We start from the raw sequence: 19275 nt of genomic DNA, 5'->3' as shown, positions 1-19275 counted from the left end.
GGGAGGTTGGGGGAACCTGGTGGTGGGTATTAGAGAGGGCACGGATTGCATGGAGCACTGGGTGTGGTGCAAAAACAATGAATACTGTTATGCTGAAAAGAAATAAAAAAAATACTAAACAGGACTAGTCTTCAGGGCACTTCACATGTATCTATCTGCAGAACTGTAGAACACGTCACCATGGAACTTAATTCCTTCAAGGACTACAAACCAAAGAACGGCCAATTTGGCATAATAGTCCCATTTCTTAACATTATTTTGTAGCATTCATCAAGATGTATTACAAACCCTAACAATTTAGGATCAATACAGTGCCTTTTTAAATGCATTCATACTGAGTCTCAGAATCAACTCCGTTTTAGCAACTAGTAAGTTACACTGACAAACTTAAGATTAGGGCTATACAATTTTAGAAAATGTCACCACTATCTTTGTAAAATAATGATATGTTCCCCATTACATAATAATAGGTGGTTATAAGCCTTTCTTTTTTATCCTGTCTCAGTCATTTAGTTGAATCCAACCAGCACCCTCCAGAGAAATTCATGGTCTGTCACCTTACCCATTGGTGTCTAGATTTATGGATATTTTAGCAGTCCTTCATTTTCACATCACTAGGCAACTCTTCTAAGTTTAAAAAAAAAAACAGACTTCACCTGAACATTCAGACAAGTATCCTACTACAAAGTCCATTTTCCTTCTATAATTCCACTTTCTTTTCATTTATATTAAAGAAACACACAGCCTGAGACCTAATGTATTATACCTTCACATTACTAAATGTAACACACAAAACATTACACATTATTATTCTATACATGGCCAAGAAATTTTAGTATTCACAGGATTATGGTAATTAAGTCTTCCTTCACTTTGGGTGATGTGACACTTGCTTGACTATAATGTCAATCCACTTAAAGTCTGTGTAAACAACATTATCTGAGTCACTCTGCATTACATTTCCAACTGTGAGCAAAATTACAAGGTCAGAGTGGACAAGAATGTAGGTAGTCCCAAGGAAACTTCACGTAAATGACTTGCTCAAGGTTTAATCTTGGTTTTCAATAATAGCCATACTATATTATAGTATTATTATTTAGATACCATCCATGGCAAAACACACGGGGATTCTTGGAGACAGAGACAAAGATAAAAATGCCCATTATTTTGATGTTTTGTAGATGAAAGATAAATGTTGCTTGCCAAGGGTTTGTTTAGACTAACAAAAGTGTAGTTCTCCATTAAAAAGGAAGGAATATAAAAAATAAAACTAAAAAATAAATAAGAAGGAATATTACATAGAAAAACTGCAAATCATTTTGTAAATAAAGATACATTGTCATCTCAAATATAAAGAGCACTTTTTAGAAACACAGATAATAAAGGCAATACAGCAATGCTTATATTTCGACCTTTCTGTTTTTTTTTTTTTAAGATTTTATTTATTTATTTGGGAGAGAGAAAGAGCTTGCACTAGGGAACATGAGCAGGGGGAGGGGCAGAGAAAGCAACAGACACCTCCCTGAGCAGGGAGCCCAGAACCCTGGGATCATGACCTGAGCTGAAGGCAGACACTTAACTGACAAAGCCACCCAAGCATCCTCCCCAATTTTTTTTTTTTTAATAAATACTCGGCAGCCGTAATACTTATTTTCTTAAAGTAATGATTTTTCAATAGTTGTGTTAGCCACCTAGTGTGTTATGTCCAAAAAGTGCTGTTGTGAAAATGCTCTGACTTATAAAACTAGCTTAAAGGCTTTATGATATCTTGTGTTTTAATTGACTTATTTAGTGTTTATTGAAAAAGTTAGATAACCTAATTAAATCTCCACATAGGATAGGTAGGATCTAGGCATTTTGGCACAAGTTTCTCTGAACTTGTGGAAGTAACAGAGAAAGCAAAATAGCGGTTTTTCAGGGTATGGTTAAACTATAAAATGGGGTGCCAGTTAGCAAAAATAGCAATGGAAGTTCTTAAATAGGAGTCTCACAGTCAGTTCACAAATAGGCTAAAGTAAAGTAACCCTCAAAAGCAACATATGTGGGATTCTCCAAGTTTATTGTCACATTTGAACAATGAGGCACACATGTGTGAATTGTATTAATCTGGAGATCATCTGAACAAAGTGTATGAACCACAGTTTTCTTGTAATATCTGATTTGAAACACTGTAGGAAGTCAGTTCACTTCCCAGGAATGCCATTATCAAAAAGTTTTTCCCAGGATTGCTTACAGAGAAGTCCCTAAAATTGTCATCATAAGAGATTAACTGATTTAGATTTTGTTTGCCAGAATTGTCACCTTCCACAAGTAGGAGCTTCACTAAAAACATAACTATATTCATTCATAGATTTCTTTTTAAAAATAATTATAAATAATAGGTATTCAGTGATAGAGATAAGATATACTTGTATGTGTAAATATGTGATGATACTTGAGTGTGTTTGTGTAGTACATTGGCAATTCTTGAAGTTTAAGTAGAATCAGTTTCAACTAACTATCTTTTTTTTTTTTACATTGTATTTATATGTTGATCAGAGAGAGAGAACACAAGCAGGCGGAGCAGAAGGTAGAGGAAGAAGCATGCTCCCCTTTGAGCAAGGAGCCTGATGTGGGACTCAATCCCAGGACCCTGGGATCCTGACCTGAGCTGAAGGCAGATGCTTAACTGACTGAACAACGCAGGAGTCTTCCAACTTCCAACTTCTACCTTTTATAATTTTTTTTTTTTAAATATGGAACGCTTCACGAATTTGCGTGTCATCCTTGCGCAGGGGCCATGCTAATCTTCTCTGTATCATTCCAATTTTAGTATATGTGCTGCCGAAGCGAGCACGCTACCTTTTATAATTTAATCTCTTACAGTATTAGACAGGTTTCTAACTGGACATTCTTTCCAGGACATGTGGAATCTAAGAAACTCCAAAAGCTCTTTGTTAAACTCCAGGGTACAGATCCAGTTCATTCTAATAAAAAAAATCTCCCAAACACAAAATCCAATTAGTTACCCTCCATCCAAAAAGAGGCACAGAATATACGGAATAATCAATCTGAGTCCTCCCTCTAAGTAGCTATGTACAGGACCATAAAAGAATTCTTGGAATCAAATCTTAGGTGAGTTGAAAATATTGAAGACCCTCTTCTCTGAATCTGAAATGTATGTAAAAAGAACTTGAGAAGAAACACAAAACCATAATAAATTGTAGTTGGACTTTCGTTGTATTTCAGCATTTGTAATGTGATGATTCAGAATGAGAAACATTGAAGATTAACTCAAGATGGTGTGTGACTAGTGTCTAGTCATAGTGCTGAGATCCTGCTCCAATCTTCTATCCTACATCCCACTTCCAATTGCCCTTCAGTTAAGAGAAACACAAAGACAAATAGGATATATAAGATAAATATGATCTTAACTATGACAGAGAGTGTTATAACACTTCACAAATTGATAAAATTCAATTTTATCTTTATGTTTTATGAACAATAAGTAAATTATAGCTTCAGGAAAAAGGGAACATATGCATTATAGATCAAAGGTTATAATATGTCTTTAAGAGACTGTTTAGTCTAACATCCTAATTTTACAGATATGGCAACTGAGGTCCCAAGCCACAGAGTTATTTTCAGTGTTGTTTTAAGTCAATGGAGTTCTGACTCTTTCCAGAGCTCTTCCTGCTATACCACACTCTATCAAATGAGTCTTTATGGGAAAGTTCTTTGTAACCTAGAAAACACTTCACAAATTTTAAATAGTATTTTAGTCATATGTGAACTGCATATGTTTTAAAATGAAGAATAAAGACACAAATAGTTTCAGTAAGCATTGTTATGTGCCTTAAGTGATCAGAATTAGTGTTTCATCTCTGGATATAATCATGAAAGAGAATCAATAAAAATAATTATTTTTTCTTCAGAGAAATTTTTTCTTAAAAATATCTACCACAGGGGTGTCTGGGTGACTCAGTCAGTTAAGCGTCTGCCTTTAGCTCAGGTCATGATCTTGGGGTCCTGTGATAGGGCCTTGAGTCAGGTTCCTTGCTCAGCAGGGAGTCTGCTTTTCTCTTTCTCCGTCTGCCCCTCCCCCACACTTGTTCCCTCTCTCTCTTTTTCTCTCTTTCTTGCTCAAATAGATAAATAAAATCTTTAAAAATAATTCTACTACATTGGTAAAATGTGGGGAAATAGGAGTTATTGTTTAACACTAATGGGAGTGTAAGTCAGAACAATTTTGGAGAGCAATTCAGCAATAACTATTAAAGTTGAAGGTGTGCAAAGCCCACAACTCAATGATTTTACTTCTAGGTTTATTCCCCAGAAAAATTCTCCCACAAGGGGACAAGAAAATATGATGTCCATTTACAACACTGTATGTAATAACAAAAAATTAGGAAAAAAAACTAAATGTCTATCAATATAGTAAAGAATAATCAAACTGTGGTATAATCAAAATGCAATTAAATAGTAGAATGGATGATTAAAATATAAATGAACTAGATCAGCATGTATCAACATAGATAAATCTAAAAAACATAATGTAAAAACAGTGATTACAAAAGGATAGTATAGTACCAAACCATTTAGGTACATTTTAAAAACAAAACAAAAAAAACCTAACACTGCATATTGTTTGTGCATAAATACACATACGATAAAAAAAACACAGAGCGATAATTCACACAAATTTTAAAACAGTAGTTAACTCTAATGAAGGGTGGAGGAGAAAGGAGATTAGTGTTAGTTATATCAATAATGGTTTACAGATACATATTTTTTAAATAATGAGCTCTGAATGAAATGTAATGTAGCAAAATGTAGACCTCGTTATTGGTCCACAAATGTCTCTCTTTATTTCTTGCTCTTTCCATTTGAGCTATTTTATAATCAAACTTGCTAATTTATTACACAATCAAAATGATCCTACCAAAATTGATTTCAGAATAAGAATGTCATTTTCCAGTAAATCAGAATATACACACGCACACACACACACACACACACACATACATACATATGTCCATATGTCCATATAAAATCTATTGATCTAATGTATATGATCTTTGTAATCAGACTGCCTTGATTCAAATGCTGGCTCTGGTATTTGCAGGTTTTGTGGCCTCAGATAAGTCATTTAACCTTCTCTGTGCTTCAATACCATCTTCTGTAAAATAAGGATCACAATAATAGCATTTAGGGGCACCTGGGTGGCTCTGTGGGTTAAGCCTCTGCCTTTGGCTCAGGTCATGATATCAGGGTCCTGGGATCGAGCCCCATATCAGGCTCTCTGCTAAGTGGGGAGCCTGCTTCCCCCTCTCTCTCTGCCTGCCTCTCTGCCTACGTGTGATCTCTCTCTGTCAAATAAATAAATAAAATCTTTAAAAAAAATAATAGCATCTACCTTATAGGGTTGTTATGAAGATTAAATGAACTAAATAACCTGGGATATAATGTCTGAAAAATGTTAGATATTATTATGTTCTGGCAAAAATAAGAATAGCAGTTGATCAAAATTTTTCCTGAATTACATTATTTATATGCCTATACTGGTTAAATGTATCAACTAATCATTCATCTCTTAAATTCTCTACCTCGAGGACTAACCAATTAACTAAGAATTTCCAGTTGTTAGAGTTTTTAGGCAACAGATTTAATTAATTAGTATATTTAAACATGGTTCATCCCTATCACACTACAGATTACTTGTGGTCAAAACTACCTGGTGATCCAAAAAGGGGAGCACTGTCTACCCAAATTTTATTTAGGTAAACATCACCTGTTTTGCACATTGTCATATGTATTGATCAGTTGTCCAATAATTTCTCATCTTTCATATACGTCTGTGTTAAATCTGCAACTAGAATAGTTTGTTGACCAATGGGAGGTTTTTTTTTAAGTTAGTACTTGAGATTGTGCATTCTTTTCTTTCTCTTTCTTTTTTCACTTTTCCCTTTTTTTAGAAGTCCTCTTCTCATCAGAAAGGACAATGTTAACTGACCACCCTTTTTTTTTTAAGATTTATTTATTTATTTATTTGGCAGAAAGAGAGCACAAACAAGTGTTAAAAGCACTGTAGCACAGCAGATTATGTGCTAAGATCCAGGGCAAGACAGACAAACAAGTGAAGTCTCAGACCAATCAGTTACCTCAAACAAAATTTTCAGAAGACAAACTTTTGTTTTATTTTTGCCAATGCCAATCAAAAGTTCAAATGAAGTTTTGTTGTGTTAACTACTTACATTTCTTTTATTTCTTTAACCATTTGTAAAAATCAAGGAATTTTGCTAGAAGAAATTGGGAATTTGTTGAAAGGCAGGTCAACTTAAAATTAAATGAACACATGCTATGTATATGGCGTTTTTCCTATTAAAGCACCATGAATTAGGCTTTAAATAGAAGCCTTAATTATGTTATGTGACAGAACCTATATTTAAATGCTCTCTTTGGACATGGCAGTAATGATCTTTTATGCTCCATTTCATTGACAAATAGGAAAGCAGAAAATTCATAATTTTATCTTAATGTTCCGAGCAAGTTAAGGGAAAACTATCTTGGCTATTTCCATGTAGTAAGGAAAAATCATGAAGCACATAATCACAATTTTGAGTATCAGGAGAATTATTACAAACATTCTACTTATTTTAATTCACTTTACATGAATTTTCCATCGGATACATTTATAATATACTGTGATTTTTTTAAAATTCCAATTCCTAGAGTACTTACAATTTAAGACAGAGATCGCTGGAAGAGATTATGCTGAGAGAAATAAGTCAAGGAGAGACAGTCAAGTATCATATGGTTTCACTTACTTGTGGAGCATAAGGAATAACATGGAGGACATTGGGAGATGGAGCAGAGAATTGAGTTGGGGGAAATTGGAGAGGGAGACAAACCATGAGAGACTGTGGACTTTGAGAAACAAACTGAGGGTTTTGGAGTAGAAGGGGACAGGGGATTGGGTGAGCCTGGTGGTGGGTATTATGGAGGACACGTACTGCAGGGAGCACTGGGTGTGGTACATAAACAATGCATGCTAGAACACAGAAAAGAAATAAAATAAAATGGAAAAATAAATAAAATAATAGAGATCGCAAACTGGCAGCCCATGGGCTAGATCCAGACCACAGATGATTTTGTTTAGCCTGCATAGTGTTACTTTCTTTTTCTTTTGTTTTGTTTTTGTTGTTGTTTTTGTTTCTGTTTTTGCTTTTTGAGTTGGTAACCAACATTTAAGAATTAGGGAATTTCGTGGCGCCTGGGTGGCTCAGTTGTTAAGCTTCTGCCTTTGGCTCAGGTCATGATCCCAGGGTTCTGGAATGGAGCCCCACGTCGGGCTCCCTACTCAGCAGGAAGCCTGTTTCTCCCTTTCCCACCCCCCCCTGCTTGTGTTCACTCTCTCCTTGTGTCTCTGTCAAAAAATAAATACAATCTTAAAGAAAAAAGAATTAGGGAATTTCATATAAAAATCTGCATTACTGGCTTGTCTTAAAAACTCAGAGTTTATCAGTATTGGGCCTACATTCCCACATGGTGGCAATCAGCTACACTGAGTAACAGCTGACACCTTTAGAAAGAATACATACTCTCCAGGTCACCCACCACTCCCTGTTGCTTACCGCCTTTCATTTACATTACCAGCCTTGTGTCAGTAGGCATTAGAGTTTGCTACTCTCCTGTTTCTCTGTAGTTTATGTGAATGAATCAGTGCATATACTTTAAGAACATTTCATGATTTTTCTCAGATTACAGCAAATATAAAAATTCATTGCATACATATGTATACATGTAATGTGTGTTCTAATTTATTTAAAATAAATCTATACAGTTATAATCTACTATTATAATTAATTAAATGAAGAGAACATTGCATTAATTTGTATGTCATTTAACCAGGAAAATCAAATTAAAATGAAAGTCATTTCCAATGTCTGAATTCAATTGCATTCATTTAAAATTTTTAAAAAAGCATTTACTTTCAATATCCCAAACCTAAACTCAAAACTCAAACCATGTAAACTTTTTCAGTTATAATCATTCATTAATGAAATCTAATGGGTTCTTGACTCCCCCCAGCACTAAAGTTACAGTATAATAGAAAGTTTGGCACTTAAGAAGGCACAACCACTGCTTCAGGTCACTTGGGTATTATTTAGTGTGCATGATATTTAAAAGTAATATCTAGTATAGGAAATGTTCTGGATATTACAAACATCATCATGGTGGTTTTTAGTTTCTACACTGAAAATTCATATGGTGTGGTCCCCATCTCTCCCATAATCTTATGTTATTTTTGTTGTAGAAAAATATGGATAAAATATATTATCAAGGGCAGCCCTGAGTAAATTGGAAAAAAAGTCACCAAAGGGTGATTTAACCTGAGAAGGGTATATGGAAGAGAAGAGGGGCACTACTGGCCATCAATATCAAATATACTTTTGTACTTTATTACCATGGGTTGCTCTCCTTTTCCCTTGATTCTCTGAGTTAGTCCATTATTTTCCTCATTACAACCTAAAAGGTATAAAGCCTAGAGCAATATGGTATTGCAATTCAACTGAAATTGTCATAATTTTTGTCATAGATAATTTTAAGAAGTTTCAAGCATAAATCTTCTTAGACTTCCAAATTTTAAAAAAAATGTATTTTTAGAAAAAAATAGTTTTGAATATCTTAGAACTACTAGCATGCATACAAAATATATCCATGCCTAATGCTTAGAACAACTCCACAAAATTAGATGGCCTATGTTTTTTCCTTTATTGCTATAGCACACTTAATAACCTGTGCTGCCCTGCAAAAGTGAATGTACCTTCCTAAGCACTCCGAAGTTATGCAGTGAGTGAATCACCTTCTTGTTATTTTACATAGGTGTCATGTTTTTTGGGTCCGTGACACTTACTCGACCCACATGAACTTTGCAGACTTTCCCTAGCTTCTGCCTTAGTTCCCAGGAAAGGAGTTGTTCCCTGTGGGTGGAAATCACCTCTCTACTGCATGAACCTAGGATCTATTCCCAGTTAATAGATATGAATGGTTACCGTCAATAACGAAACAGTGGATACCAAATTAACTAGTGCCCACAAATGGATAGATAGGGTCCAATTATCTATTTGGATTTCATTTTTCTTATTATTAACTAAGGATAAAGAAAGATTCAACATTTGCTCTGAAAATTTTAAATGGCTCTACTTTCGTACCTTAATAAGTACAGTACAGGGAACAAAATTATTGAAGTTGGGCTGAATCTGTACGGGCTCCAGGACATTCCCAGGAAGTTTATTTTAAAAAAAATACATAAATACCTGTTAACAGCTTGTTTTCTTGTCATTTGCCTCTTCCTTCTAAAAGGAGAGTACAGCAAAAAATAAATAAATAAAACGGGTTAATTGATATTTCTGGTTAGTAAGCTTCCAATTAATCAAGGTTTTATTATATTTCACAAAAAAGCTTCTTCAATTCTTCAAGAATTTTAGATAGGTTACACACAATGAAACACCAGCAGGGAAGAGCACAAAGAAGGAAAGAAAGCCTGAATTGTTATTAGATAGTGTTTTAAATATATGGACAATACTATTGTATTTCTGGTCTAATCCCCACTGAGTAAAGAATAATGTGAAATGTCATGTGATTTAGGGCTTTGCCATATATGAAGGCAAAGAAATAAGGTTATAGATTTCTGTTCAAAAAAAAAAAAAAAAAAGTGGCCTTGGGTCATAACAATTCCTAAAAAAGATTCAGCAGTATTATGTCTTCTTCCTTTCTCTCAAGAGCCTTCTTCCCATCCTAATGGGTATTCCAATATATTTAGGAGGAAAAAAATCCTAGGACAGAATCCTGTCCTAGGATTTTTTTTCCATTTTCTATTTGGCCAACAGGATGATTAAAGTGAGCCAATATCATTGCTATGCCTTAATTTTCTATACATAGAGCTATTAATCACACAGCTCATTATATACTTATTTCTGGAACAATAATGAACTATCTTATATCCTTCCCAAAAGGGTTTTACACACACACACACACACACACACACAGACACACACACACAGACACACAAACACACACACACACAGAGTCATATGCACACCACACAAAATAAATACTTAAAATGAGATTAATAAAAACCCACAAAATTTTTTCCTCCCCTACCTCCCAACCCCCCACTCTGCCTCTCAAATTCCTCCTATCAGGGAGATCATATGATAATTGTCTTTCTCTGATTGACTTATTTCCCTCTCTCACAAAACTGAGGGTTACTAGAGGGAGTGTGGGTATGGAGAGGGTGTTTGGTTATGGACATTGGGGACTGTATGTGATATGGTGAGTGCTGCAAAGTGTGTAAGCCTGATGATTCACAAACCTGTACCCCTGGGGCAAATATGTTAATAAAAATAATTTTAAAAATTTAAAAACCCACAAAATTATCTTAATTAACAAAACAAACATTATTTCCAATAGCACAGTATTTCCTAGTGAAGAACAATGAAATCTAAATTAACATACTGCTTTTGGGGAAGTTGGCAGAGTAGGAGGATCCTTGTCCCCTACTTGTCACTTCATCCTGTGATTACAACCAAATAACATCCACATCAGAGTTAATAAACCAGAAAATAAGTGAAGACTGGCAGAATAGACTCTCCAGAGCGAAATGTAAAGAAGCCACCTCAAAGAGGGTAAAAAGGTAGAGATAAGGTCAGGAGCCAAATTGACCCACAGGATTGTTCATGGGTGGGAAGGATACCTTGAGTGAGGAAAAGAGAGAGGAACAGACCCTATACCAAGTACCACAGGCATTAGGAACCCACACTGAGAAGAGGAATCCCCATAATATTTGGCTTTGAAAACCAGCAGAACCTATTTTGTGAGTTCTTACAATCAGTGAGGCTTATCATCTGGAACTTTAAAATTCAGCAACTCCACTCTGGGAGAGCCAGAGGGTGACTGGAACCTTAGTCTCTGCCCTTAGACAGTACTATAAACAGACCCACTGAAAAGAAGCATTAGAAACACAGTTTTAAAAATGTCTGGGGTATACAGGAAAAATATTTATTTACTAATCTCAGAGCATGTGCTGGTGGAGGGATCTTTTGAAGACTCCTAGAATGAAAGAGCTGGTAGGTGTCATTTCCCTCCACTTCCCCAGAGCCTATGTACCCAGACAACTGTGGGAACATGTGCAGGATGAACACTCTCCACAAAGTTTGCCTGATCCCTGTCTTCTACAGACCATCCACTTCATCCCAGACTGGGCAGTTTTTCCAGGGTGGCTGCAGGTCTCCTCCTTCAGTGGAATGGCATAGACCTTGCTGGCACTATGTGCCCCACTGCACATTTCCCCTTGGACACGCCTCTTCCAACATGCCCTTGGCAGGAGACCATCCAAAGGAGTGCCACAAGCCTGGCAGAGTGAAGCAAACCTGACAGAGTTCAAAACCTCTCCAAAGGGACTCCTGCCCCAGGGAAAGAAGAAGATAATCACAAATACCATTCTGACTGCAAATTCAGTAGTGGGCTGGGGAGCACACATCTGGTCTGACTGAAGGACCTGCCCATCAATGACAGTTTCTCAGGGGACAAGACAGGGAGAGCACCCTGCAGTTTGGTGCTGCCACAGCTCTGGTAAATACCTGGTCTGATTAAACTCAAGCCTAAGGCGGCCCAGACTTGCTCCCTAACAACAAAGGGACCAAACACTTACCATGAGACAAAGAGAGCCACTGCAGACAACTGTGATAAAGGTAAAACAGGGTACGTGCAACAAACATAGAAGACACGCCTGAAGTGCCAGGTTATGGTGAACAAGGAACATTGTATTGCAGGCACCACAGGACCTCTTCTTCATATGGCCACTTTCAAGAGGAGACATAGCTGACTTTCCTAACACACAGAAACAGACACAGAGAGTTAGACAAAATGAGGAGACAAATATGACAGGAAAAGGGGGAAAAATCACAGCAAGAGAACTAAATGAAACAAAGACAAGTAACATGCCTGATAGAGAATTTAAAGTAATGGTCATAAAGAGATACTCACTGGACTTGAAAAAATAAAGCCTTAGTGAGACCCTTAACAAAAAGATAGAAAACACACACACACACACACACACACACACACAATCAGAAATGAAGAACTCTGCTGCTCTCCTTGCTTGTGCCCTCTCTGTTAAACAAACAAACAAACAAATAAATAAAATGAAGAAATGAAGAACTCAATAACTGAAATTTAAATACACTGGAATAAAGACTAGACTAGAGGAAGCAGAACAGAGCAGAGACATTGAGGACAGAGTAAAGGAAAGCAATCAAGCAGAATGTGAGAGAGAAAAATAATAATAGCAAATGAAAATAGACTTAGGGAACTCAATTACATGATAAAGTACAAAAAGATGACCATTATACGGATCCCAGAAAGAGAAGAGAGAGAAAAGGGGACAGAAAATGTATTTGAAATAATAAGTGAAAATGTCCAGAATATGGGCTGGGAACAGAAATCCAGATATAGGAGACACAGAGAGCTCCCAATAAAATCAACCCAAGGAGGTCCACATCAAGATGCACACTTATTAAAGTGGCAAAATGTGGTGATAAGAAAGAATTTTGAAAGTAGAGAGAAAAAAACATCACATTCAAGGGAAACTCCATAAGACTATCAGTTTTGTTTTGTTTTGTTTTGTTTTTAGCAGACACAGCAGGCTTAAAAGGCATGTCATGATATATTCAAAATGCTGCAAGAAAACAAAACCTGCAACCAAGAATACCCTATCCAGTAAAACTATCACTCAGAATAGAGGAAGAGACCAAAAAAAAAAAAAAAAAAAAAAAGAATAGAGGAAGAGACAAAGAGTTTCTCAGACAAAAGGTAAAGGAATTCATCACCACTAAACCAGCCTTCAAGAAATGTTGAAGAGGACTCTGAGTGGAAAGGAAACCTCTGGGGAGGAAGGAGTGGAAAGTAAGAGTAATAAAAGTAGGAAGCACAAAAGCACTAAAATTAATTATAGCTATAAAAATCAGGCAAAGAATTCACAAAATAAAAGGATATAAAGTATGACACTATCTATCTAAAATGTTCAGGGAAGAGGAGAAAAAATGTAATGTTTTTTAGAATGGGTTCAAACTTAAGCAACCACCAACTTAATATAGACTGCTATATGCATGAGATGTTATATATAAGCCTAATGGTAACCACAAATCAAAAACTGGTAATAAATAAAAAATAAAGGGGAAGGAATACAAATATCACACACACACACACACACACACACACAGCCAGCAACTCATGAGAAAAGAGTAAAGGAAGAGAGAAAAACCACAACAAGTAACAAAGTAGCAATAAATACATACCCATCCATAATGACTTTGAAAGTTAATTGACTGTATGCACCATTCAAAAGACATAAGGTAAATGGATAAAAAAGCAACACCCATTTATGTGCTGCCAAGAAGAGATTCATTTCAGACTTAAAGACATATGCAGTTTGCAAGTGAAAGGATGGAACATTTATCATGCAAATGAAAGTGAAAGGAAAGTGAGGGTAATAATGCTTATATCAGATAAAATAGACTTTAAAACACAGACTTTAACAAGACAAAGAAGAACACTACATAATCTTAAAGAGAAGAGTTCAACAGAAGATATAACAGTTGTATTTTTGATCCAACATGTGAGCACCAAAATACATAAGGCAGCTGATAACAAACATAAAGGGAGTAATTGATTGTAATACAATAAAAAGGTATCTTAATGGCCCACTTACATCAATGGACAGATTATCCAAGAAAATCAAAAAGGAAACGGTAGCTTTGAATGATACATTGAACCAAATGGATCTAACAAATATATTCAGAACATTCCATCCCAAAACAGTAGAATACATATTCTTTTCAAGTGCACATGGGACATTCTCCAAAAAAGATCACAAAACAAGTCTCAACAGATTAAAAAGACCAAAGTCACATTAGGCATCTTTTCCGATGACAATGCTATGAAACTAGAAATCAACCACAAGAAAAAATCTGGAAAGAACACAAATACATGGAGGTTAAATAGCATACTACTAAATGATGAATGGGTCAACCAAGAAATCAAAGAAAAATGAAAAATATATGGAAAGAAATGGAAATGAAAACACAATGGTCAGAATAATTCCAGATGCAGCAAAAATGATTCTAAGAGGAAGTTTCTACCAATACAAACCTGTGTCAAAACACAAGAAAAATCTTGGGGCACCTGGATGGCTCAGTGGGTTAAGCCTCTGCCTTTGGCTCAGGTCATGATATCAGGGTCCTGGGATTGAGCCCCACATGGGGCTTTCTGCTCAGCAGGGAGCCTGCTTCCCCCTCTCTCTTTGCCTGACTCTCTGCCTACTTGTTATCTCTCTCTCTCTCTCTCTCTGTCAAATAAATAAATAAAATCCTAAAAAAAGAAAATCAAGAAAAATCTCAAAGAATCTAACCTTACACCTAAGGAAACAATAAGAAGAACAAACAACAACCAAAAAGAGTAGAAAGAAAGAAAAAATAAATGGAGCAGAAATAAAAGAAATAGAAACAAAAATCATAGAACAGATCATTGGAACAGGAGCTGGTTCTTTAAGAAGATCAACAAAGTGGATAAACCTTTAGTCAGACTCATCAGGGGATAAAAGTGGGGGGCTCAAATAAAACCAGAAATGGAAACAAAAGGGGAGAAATAACAATCAACACCACAGAAACACAAAGGATCATAAGATTATAAAAAATTATATGCTAACAAATTGGACAACCTAAAAGAAGCAAATTCCTAAAATATATGAGCTTCCAAAACTGAATCAGGAAAAAAATAGAAAATTTGAATAGACAACTATTAGTAATGAAATTGAATTGGTAATCAAAAAACTCTCAACAAATACAAGTCCAGAACCAGATGGCTTCACAGGTGAATTCTACCAAACATATAAAGAAAAGTCAATACCTAGTCTTTTCTAATCTTCCAAAACACAGAAAAGGAAGAAAGATTCCAAATTCATTCTATGAGGCCACCATTACTCTGATACCAAAACCAGATAGAGAGAACTGTAGGCTAATATTTCCAATGGACTTAGATGCAGAAATCCTGAGAAAAATGTTAGCAAGCCAAGTCTGATAATACATTTTAAAAAATCATTTACTTCGATCAAGTGGAATTTGTTCCTGGGATACAAAATTTGTTCAATATTCATGAATCAATATGATGTATCACATCAATAAAAGGAAATAAAAAAACAACTTTGACACTTCAATAAATGCAGAAAAAAAGTATTTCAAATCCATTCATGATAAAAATACTCAACAAAATAGGTTTAGAGCAAACATATCTCAATGTAATAAAGGCCTTATATGAAAAAGCTGCAGCTAACATCATACACGATGGTGAAAAACTGAGAGCCTTTCCCCTAAAGTCAGGAACAAGACAAGTATGTCCATTCTCATCACTTTTATTCAACATAGTGCTGGAAGTCCTAGCCACATCAATCAGACAACAAAAAAGAACTAAAAGGCATTGAAATCAACAAGACAGAAGTAAAACTCATTATTTGCAGATATCATGATACCATATATAGAAAACCCTAAAGATTCCACCAAAGAAACTACTAGAACTGATAAATGAATTCAGTAAGGCTGCAAGATACAAAATGAATATACTGAAATACATTGCATTTCTGTACACTAATAATGAAGTAGCAGAAAGAGAAATTAAGAAAACAATCTTATTTATATTTTCACCAAAAAGAATAAAATACCAAGGAATTAAACTTAATCAAGAAGGTGAAAGACCTGTACACTGAAAACTAAAACACTGGTGAAAGAAATTGATGATGACAAAAATGGAAAGATATCCCATGAGCATGAATTAGGAGAACAAATATTATTAAAATGTCTATACTTCCCAATCAAGCTACAGATTTAATACAATCCCTATCAAAATATGAACAAAATTTCTCACAGAACTAGAACAATCCTAAAATTTGTATGGAACCAAAAAAGACCCTGAATAGCCAAAACAATTTGAAAAAGAAGAACAAGACTGGAAATATCACAATCCCAGATTTCAAGATATACTACAAAGCTGTAGTAATCAAAATGGTATGGTACTGGCACAAAAAGAGACACATACATCAACAGAACAAGATAGAGAGCTCAGAAGTAAACCCATGGTTATGTGGACAATTAATCTTTGACAAAGGATGCAAGAACATACAATGGAAAAAGGCAAATTGTGGTGGGAAAACTGGACAGCATCATGCAAAAGAATGTAACTGAACCACTTTCTTACACCACAAAATAAACTCAAAATGTATGAAAGACCTCAGTGGGAGAACTGAAACCATAAAAATCCTAGAAGAGAGCACAGGCTATAAATTCCCTGACACTGGTCATAGCAACATTTTTTCTAGATATGTCTCCTGAGGTGAAGGAAACAAAAGCAAAAACAAACTATTGAGACTACATCAAAATAAAAAGCTTCTGCACAGCAAAAGAAACATTGAACAAAACTAAAAAGCAACCTACAAAATGGGAGAAGTTATTTGCAAATGGCATATCCAATAAAGGGTTAGTATCCAAAAGATACAAAGAACTTATAAAACTCAACACCCAAAAACAAATAATCCAAATAAAAAATGGACAGAAGACATGAAAGACATTTCTCCAAAGAAGCATCCAGATGGCCAACAGACACATGAGAAGATGCTCAAAATCACTCATCATCAGGGAAATGAAAATTAAAACCACCATGAGATATCATCTCATACCTGTCAGAAGGGCTAAAATCAACAACACAATAAAAAATAGGTGTTGGTGAGGATGTAGAGAAATGAGAACACTTCTGCTGGTGAGAATGAAAACCGGTGCAGCCACTGTGGAAAACAGTATGCAGGTTCCTCAAAAAATTAAAAATAGAGGGATGCCTGGTTGACTCAGTCAGTTAAGCATCTGCCTTCAGCTCAGGTCATGATCCCAGGGTCCTGGGATCCAGCCCTGCATTGGGCTCCTTGTGCAGAGCAGAGCCTACTTCCCTCTCTACCTGATGTTCCCCCTGCTTGTGGGCTCTCTTTCTCTCTCTCCCTTTCTCTCTGATAAATACATAAATAAAATATTTTTAAAAAATAGAATTACCATATGATCCAGTAATTCCACTGCTTGGCATTTATCCAAAGAATACAAAAACACTAACTCAAAAAGATATATGCACCCCTATGTATATTGCAGCATTATTTACAATAACCAAATTATGGAAGCAACCCTAGTGTCCATCAATAGATTAATGGATAAAGAAGATAAGGTATATGTAGATATTGGAATAGTACTCAGTCATGAAAGAGAATAAAAGAGAAAAAGAATAAAATCTTGCCATTTGCAACAACATGGATGGGTCTAGATGATATAATGCTTAGTGAAATAAGTCAATCAGTGAAAGACAAATACCATATGATTTCATTCATATGTGGAATTTTAGAAAAAAATAAAGAAAAAAGAGGAAAAAAAAACCCCCGAAACTCCACAAACAGATGGTTACCAAAGGGGAGGTAGGTGGGGGAATGAGTGAAATAGTTGAAGAGGTTTAGGAGTACACTTATCCTGGGGCACCTGGGTGGCTCAGTGGGTTAAAGCCTCTGCCTTCGGCTCAGGGCCTGATCTCAGGGTCCTGGGATCCAGCCCTGCATTGGGCTTTCTGCTCAGCGGGGAGCCTGCTTCCCTTCCTCTCTCTGTGCCTGCCTCTTTGCCTGCTTGTGATCTCTGTCTGTCAAATAAATAAATAAAAATGTTTAAATAAAAAAGAGTACACTTATCCTGATGAGCCCTGAATAACGTAGAGAATGGTTGGATCACTATATTATACACCTGAATCTAATATAACACTCCATGTTAAGTGTACTGGAATTAAAATTAAAAATGAAAGAAGTACATAAAAAATAAAACAACACACTTAAAAAATCTATAAGGACTTTAATTTGGTTCTTTTGAGCTCTAGTGCACTTTTTAGTAGTACAGAAACAGGAACCTCTCTAAAATGCCCACAACAGATACATATGGTTTGTTCATCACTCCTCTGTAATCTCTTGCAGTAGCATTTTTTTTTTAAGTCTCCTTTTAGAAAGTCAGTCAGGGAAAGACAAATACCATATGATTTCACTCATATGTGGAATCTAAGAAACAGAACAAATGAACAAACAAAAAAAGAGACAAAGAGATTCTTAACTAAGAGAATAAACAGATGGTTACCAGAGGACAGGTGGGTGGGACAACGGCTGATAGGTGAAAGGGATTAAGAGTATTCTTATTATAATGAGTACTGAGTATAGAATTGTTGAATCACTATATTGTACACCTGAAACTAATATAACACTGTATGTTAATTTTATTGGAATTAAAAAAATTAAACTGAAAAATTTCTTTTTTTTTTTTTTTTTTTTGCTGTTTGCTTGTTTTGAAAGGCAACTACTTTTCTGCTTAAAGGTCTGTAGAAAGATTTCTAAATAAACCATAAATGCAAACATGTATCTGGGGTTGCTAGGAAAAGGGAGGCAGGAGTGAAAGAAGGTGAAACTTTTTTCACCTCTTCTTATGTTCTTCAGCTTGACTGATAGAACCATTTGATTTTGCTTTATAGTTCATTCACCCAAACGGTTTTGAAATGACACTTTCTTTTTTGAGAGAGAGAGAGAGATAGAGGGCAAAGGGAGGGGCAGAGAGAGAAGGAGAGAGAGGATCTCCAGCAGGTCCACGCCCAGCATGGAGCATGTCATGGGACTTGATCTCATGACCCTGAGATCATAACCGGACCCGAAATCAAGAGTTGGATGCTTAACCAATGGAGCCACCCACGCACTCCAAAGTGACATTTTCTTTCTTTTTTTTTTTTTAAGATTTTATTTATTTGACAGAGGGAGAGAGATCACAAGTAGGCAGAGAGGCAGGCAGAGAGAGAAGAGGAAGCAGGCTCCCTGCCGAGCAGAGAGCCCGATGTGGGGCTTGATCCCAGGACCCTGGAATCATGACCTGAGCTGAAGGCAGAGGCTTAACCCACTGAGCCACCCAGGCGCCCCAAAATGACATTTTCTTAAGGTAAAATATACTCATGCATACGAAGTCAGTGGTAAAGTGTAGTTTCTTAATTCAATGGGCTGCATAATATTGGACTGGAGGACTTATATTTCCTTTTTACCAGAGATTCCCCCTTTTTTCTATATGTAGAAAACTTTCTGAACTCAAGAGAACTTTTTTGGTTATTACCATATATATATAAATATACTAAGTC

The 19275-nt window shown here is 35.8% G+C and overlaps 1 protein-coding gene across 1 annotated transcript in view; it reads right to left on the bottom strand.

The window, feature by feature from the left end:
- LOC111139361 (dachshund family transcription factor 2) overlaps window positions 1-19275 on the bottom strand; it is a gene marked incomplete at its 3' end in the record, with an annotated part of 862916 nt that overhangs the window by 610515 nt on the left and 233126 nt on the right. The window contains exon 2 of the mRNA XM_022491621.1: window positions 9300-9338. Within this exon, the coding sequence (XP_022347329.1) occupies window positions 9300-9338 (39 nt within the window). The remainder of the gene's footprint in view (window positions 1-9299; window positions 9339-19275) is intronic.

Source organism: Enhydra lutris, unplaced genomic scaffold, assembly GCF_002288905.1.
Source record: "Enhydra lutris kenyoni isolate GAN:26980312 unplaced genomic scaffold, ASM228890v2 scaffoldscaffold102, whole genome shotgun sequence".
Classification (NCBI taxonomy): domain Eukaryota; kingdom Metazoa; phylum Chordata; class Mammalia; order Carnivora; family Mustelidae; genus Enhydra; species Enhydra lutris.
The sequence above is the reverse complement of the archived record's forward strand: the minus strand, read 5'-3'. Positions and strand labels throughout refer to the sequence as shown.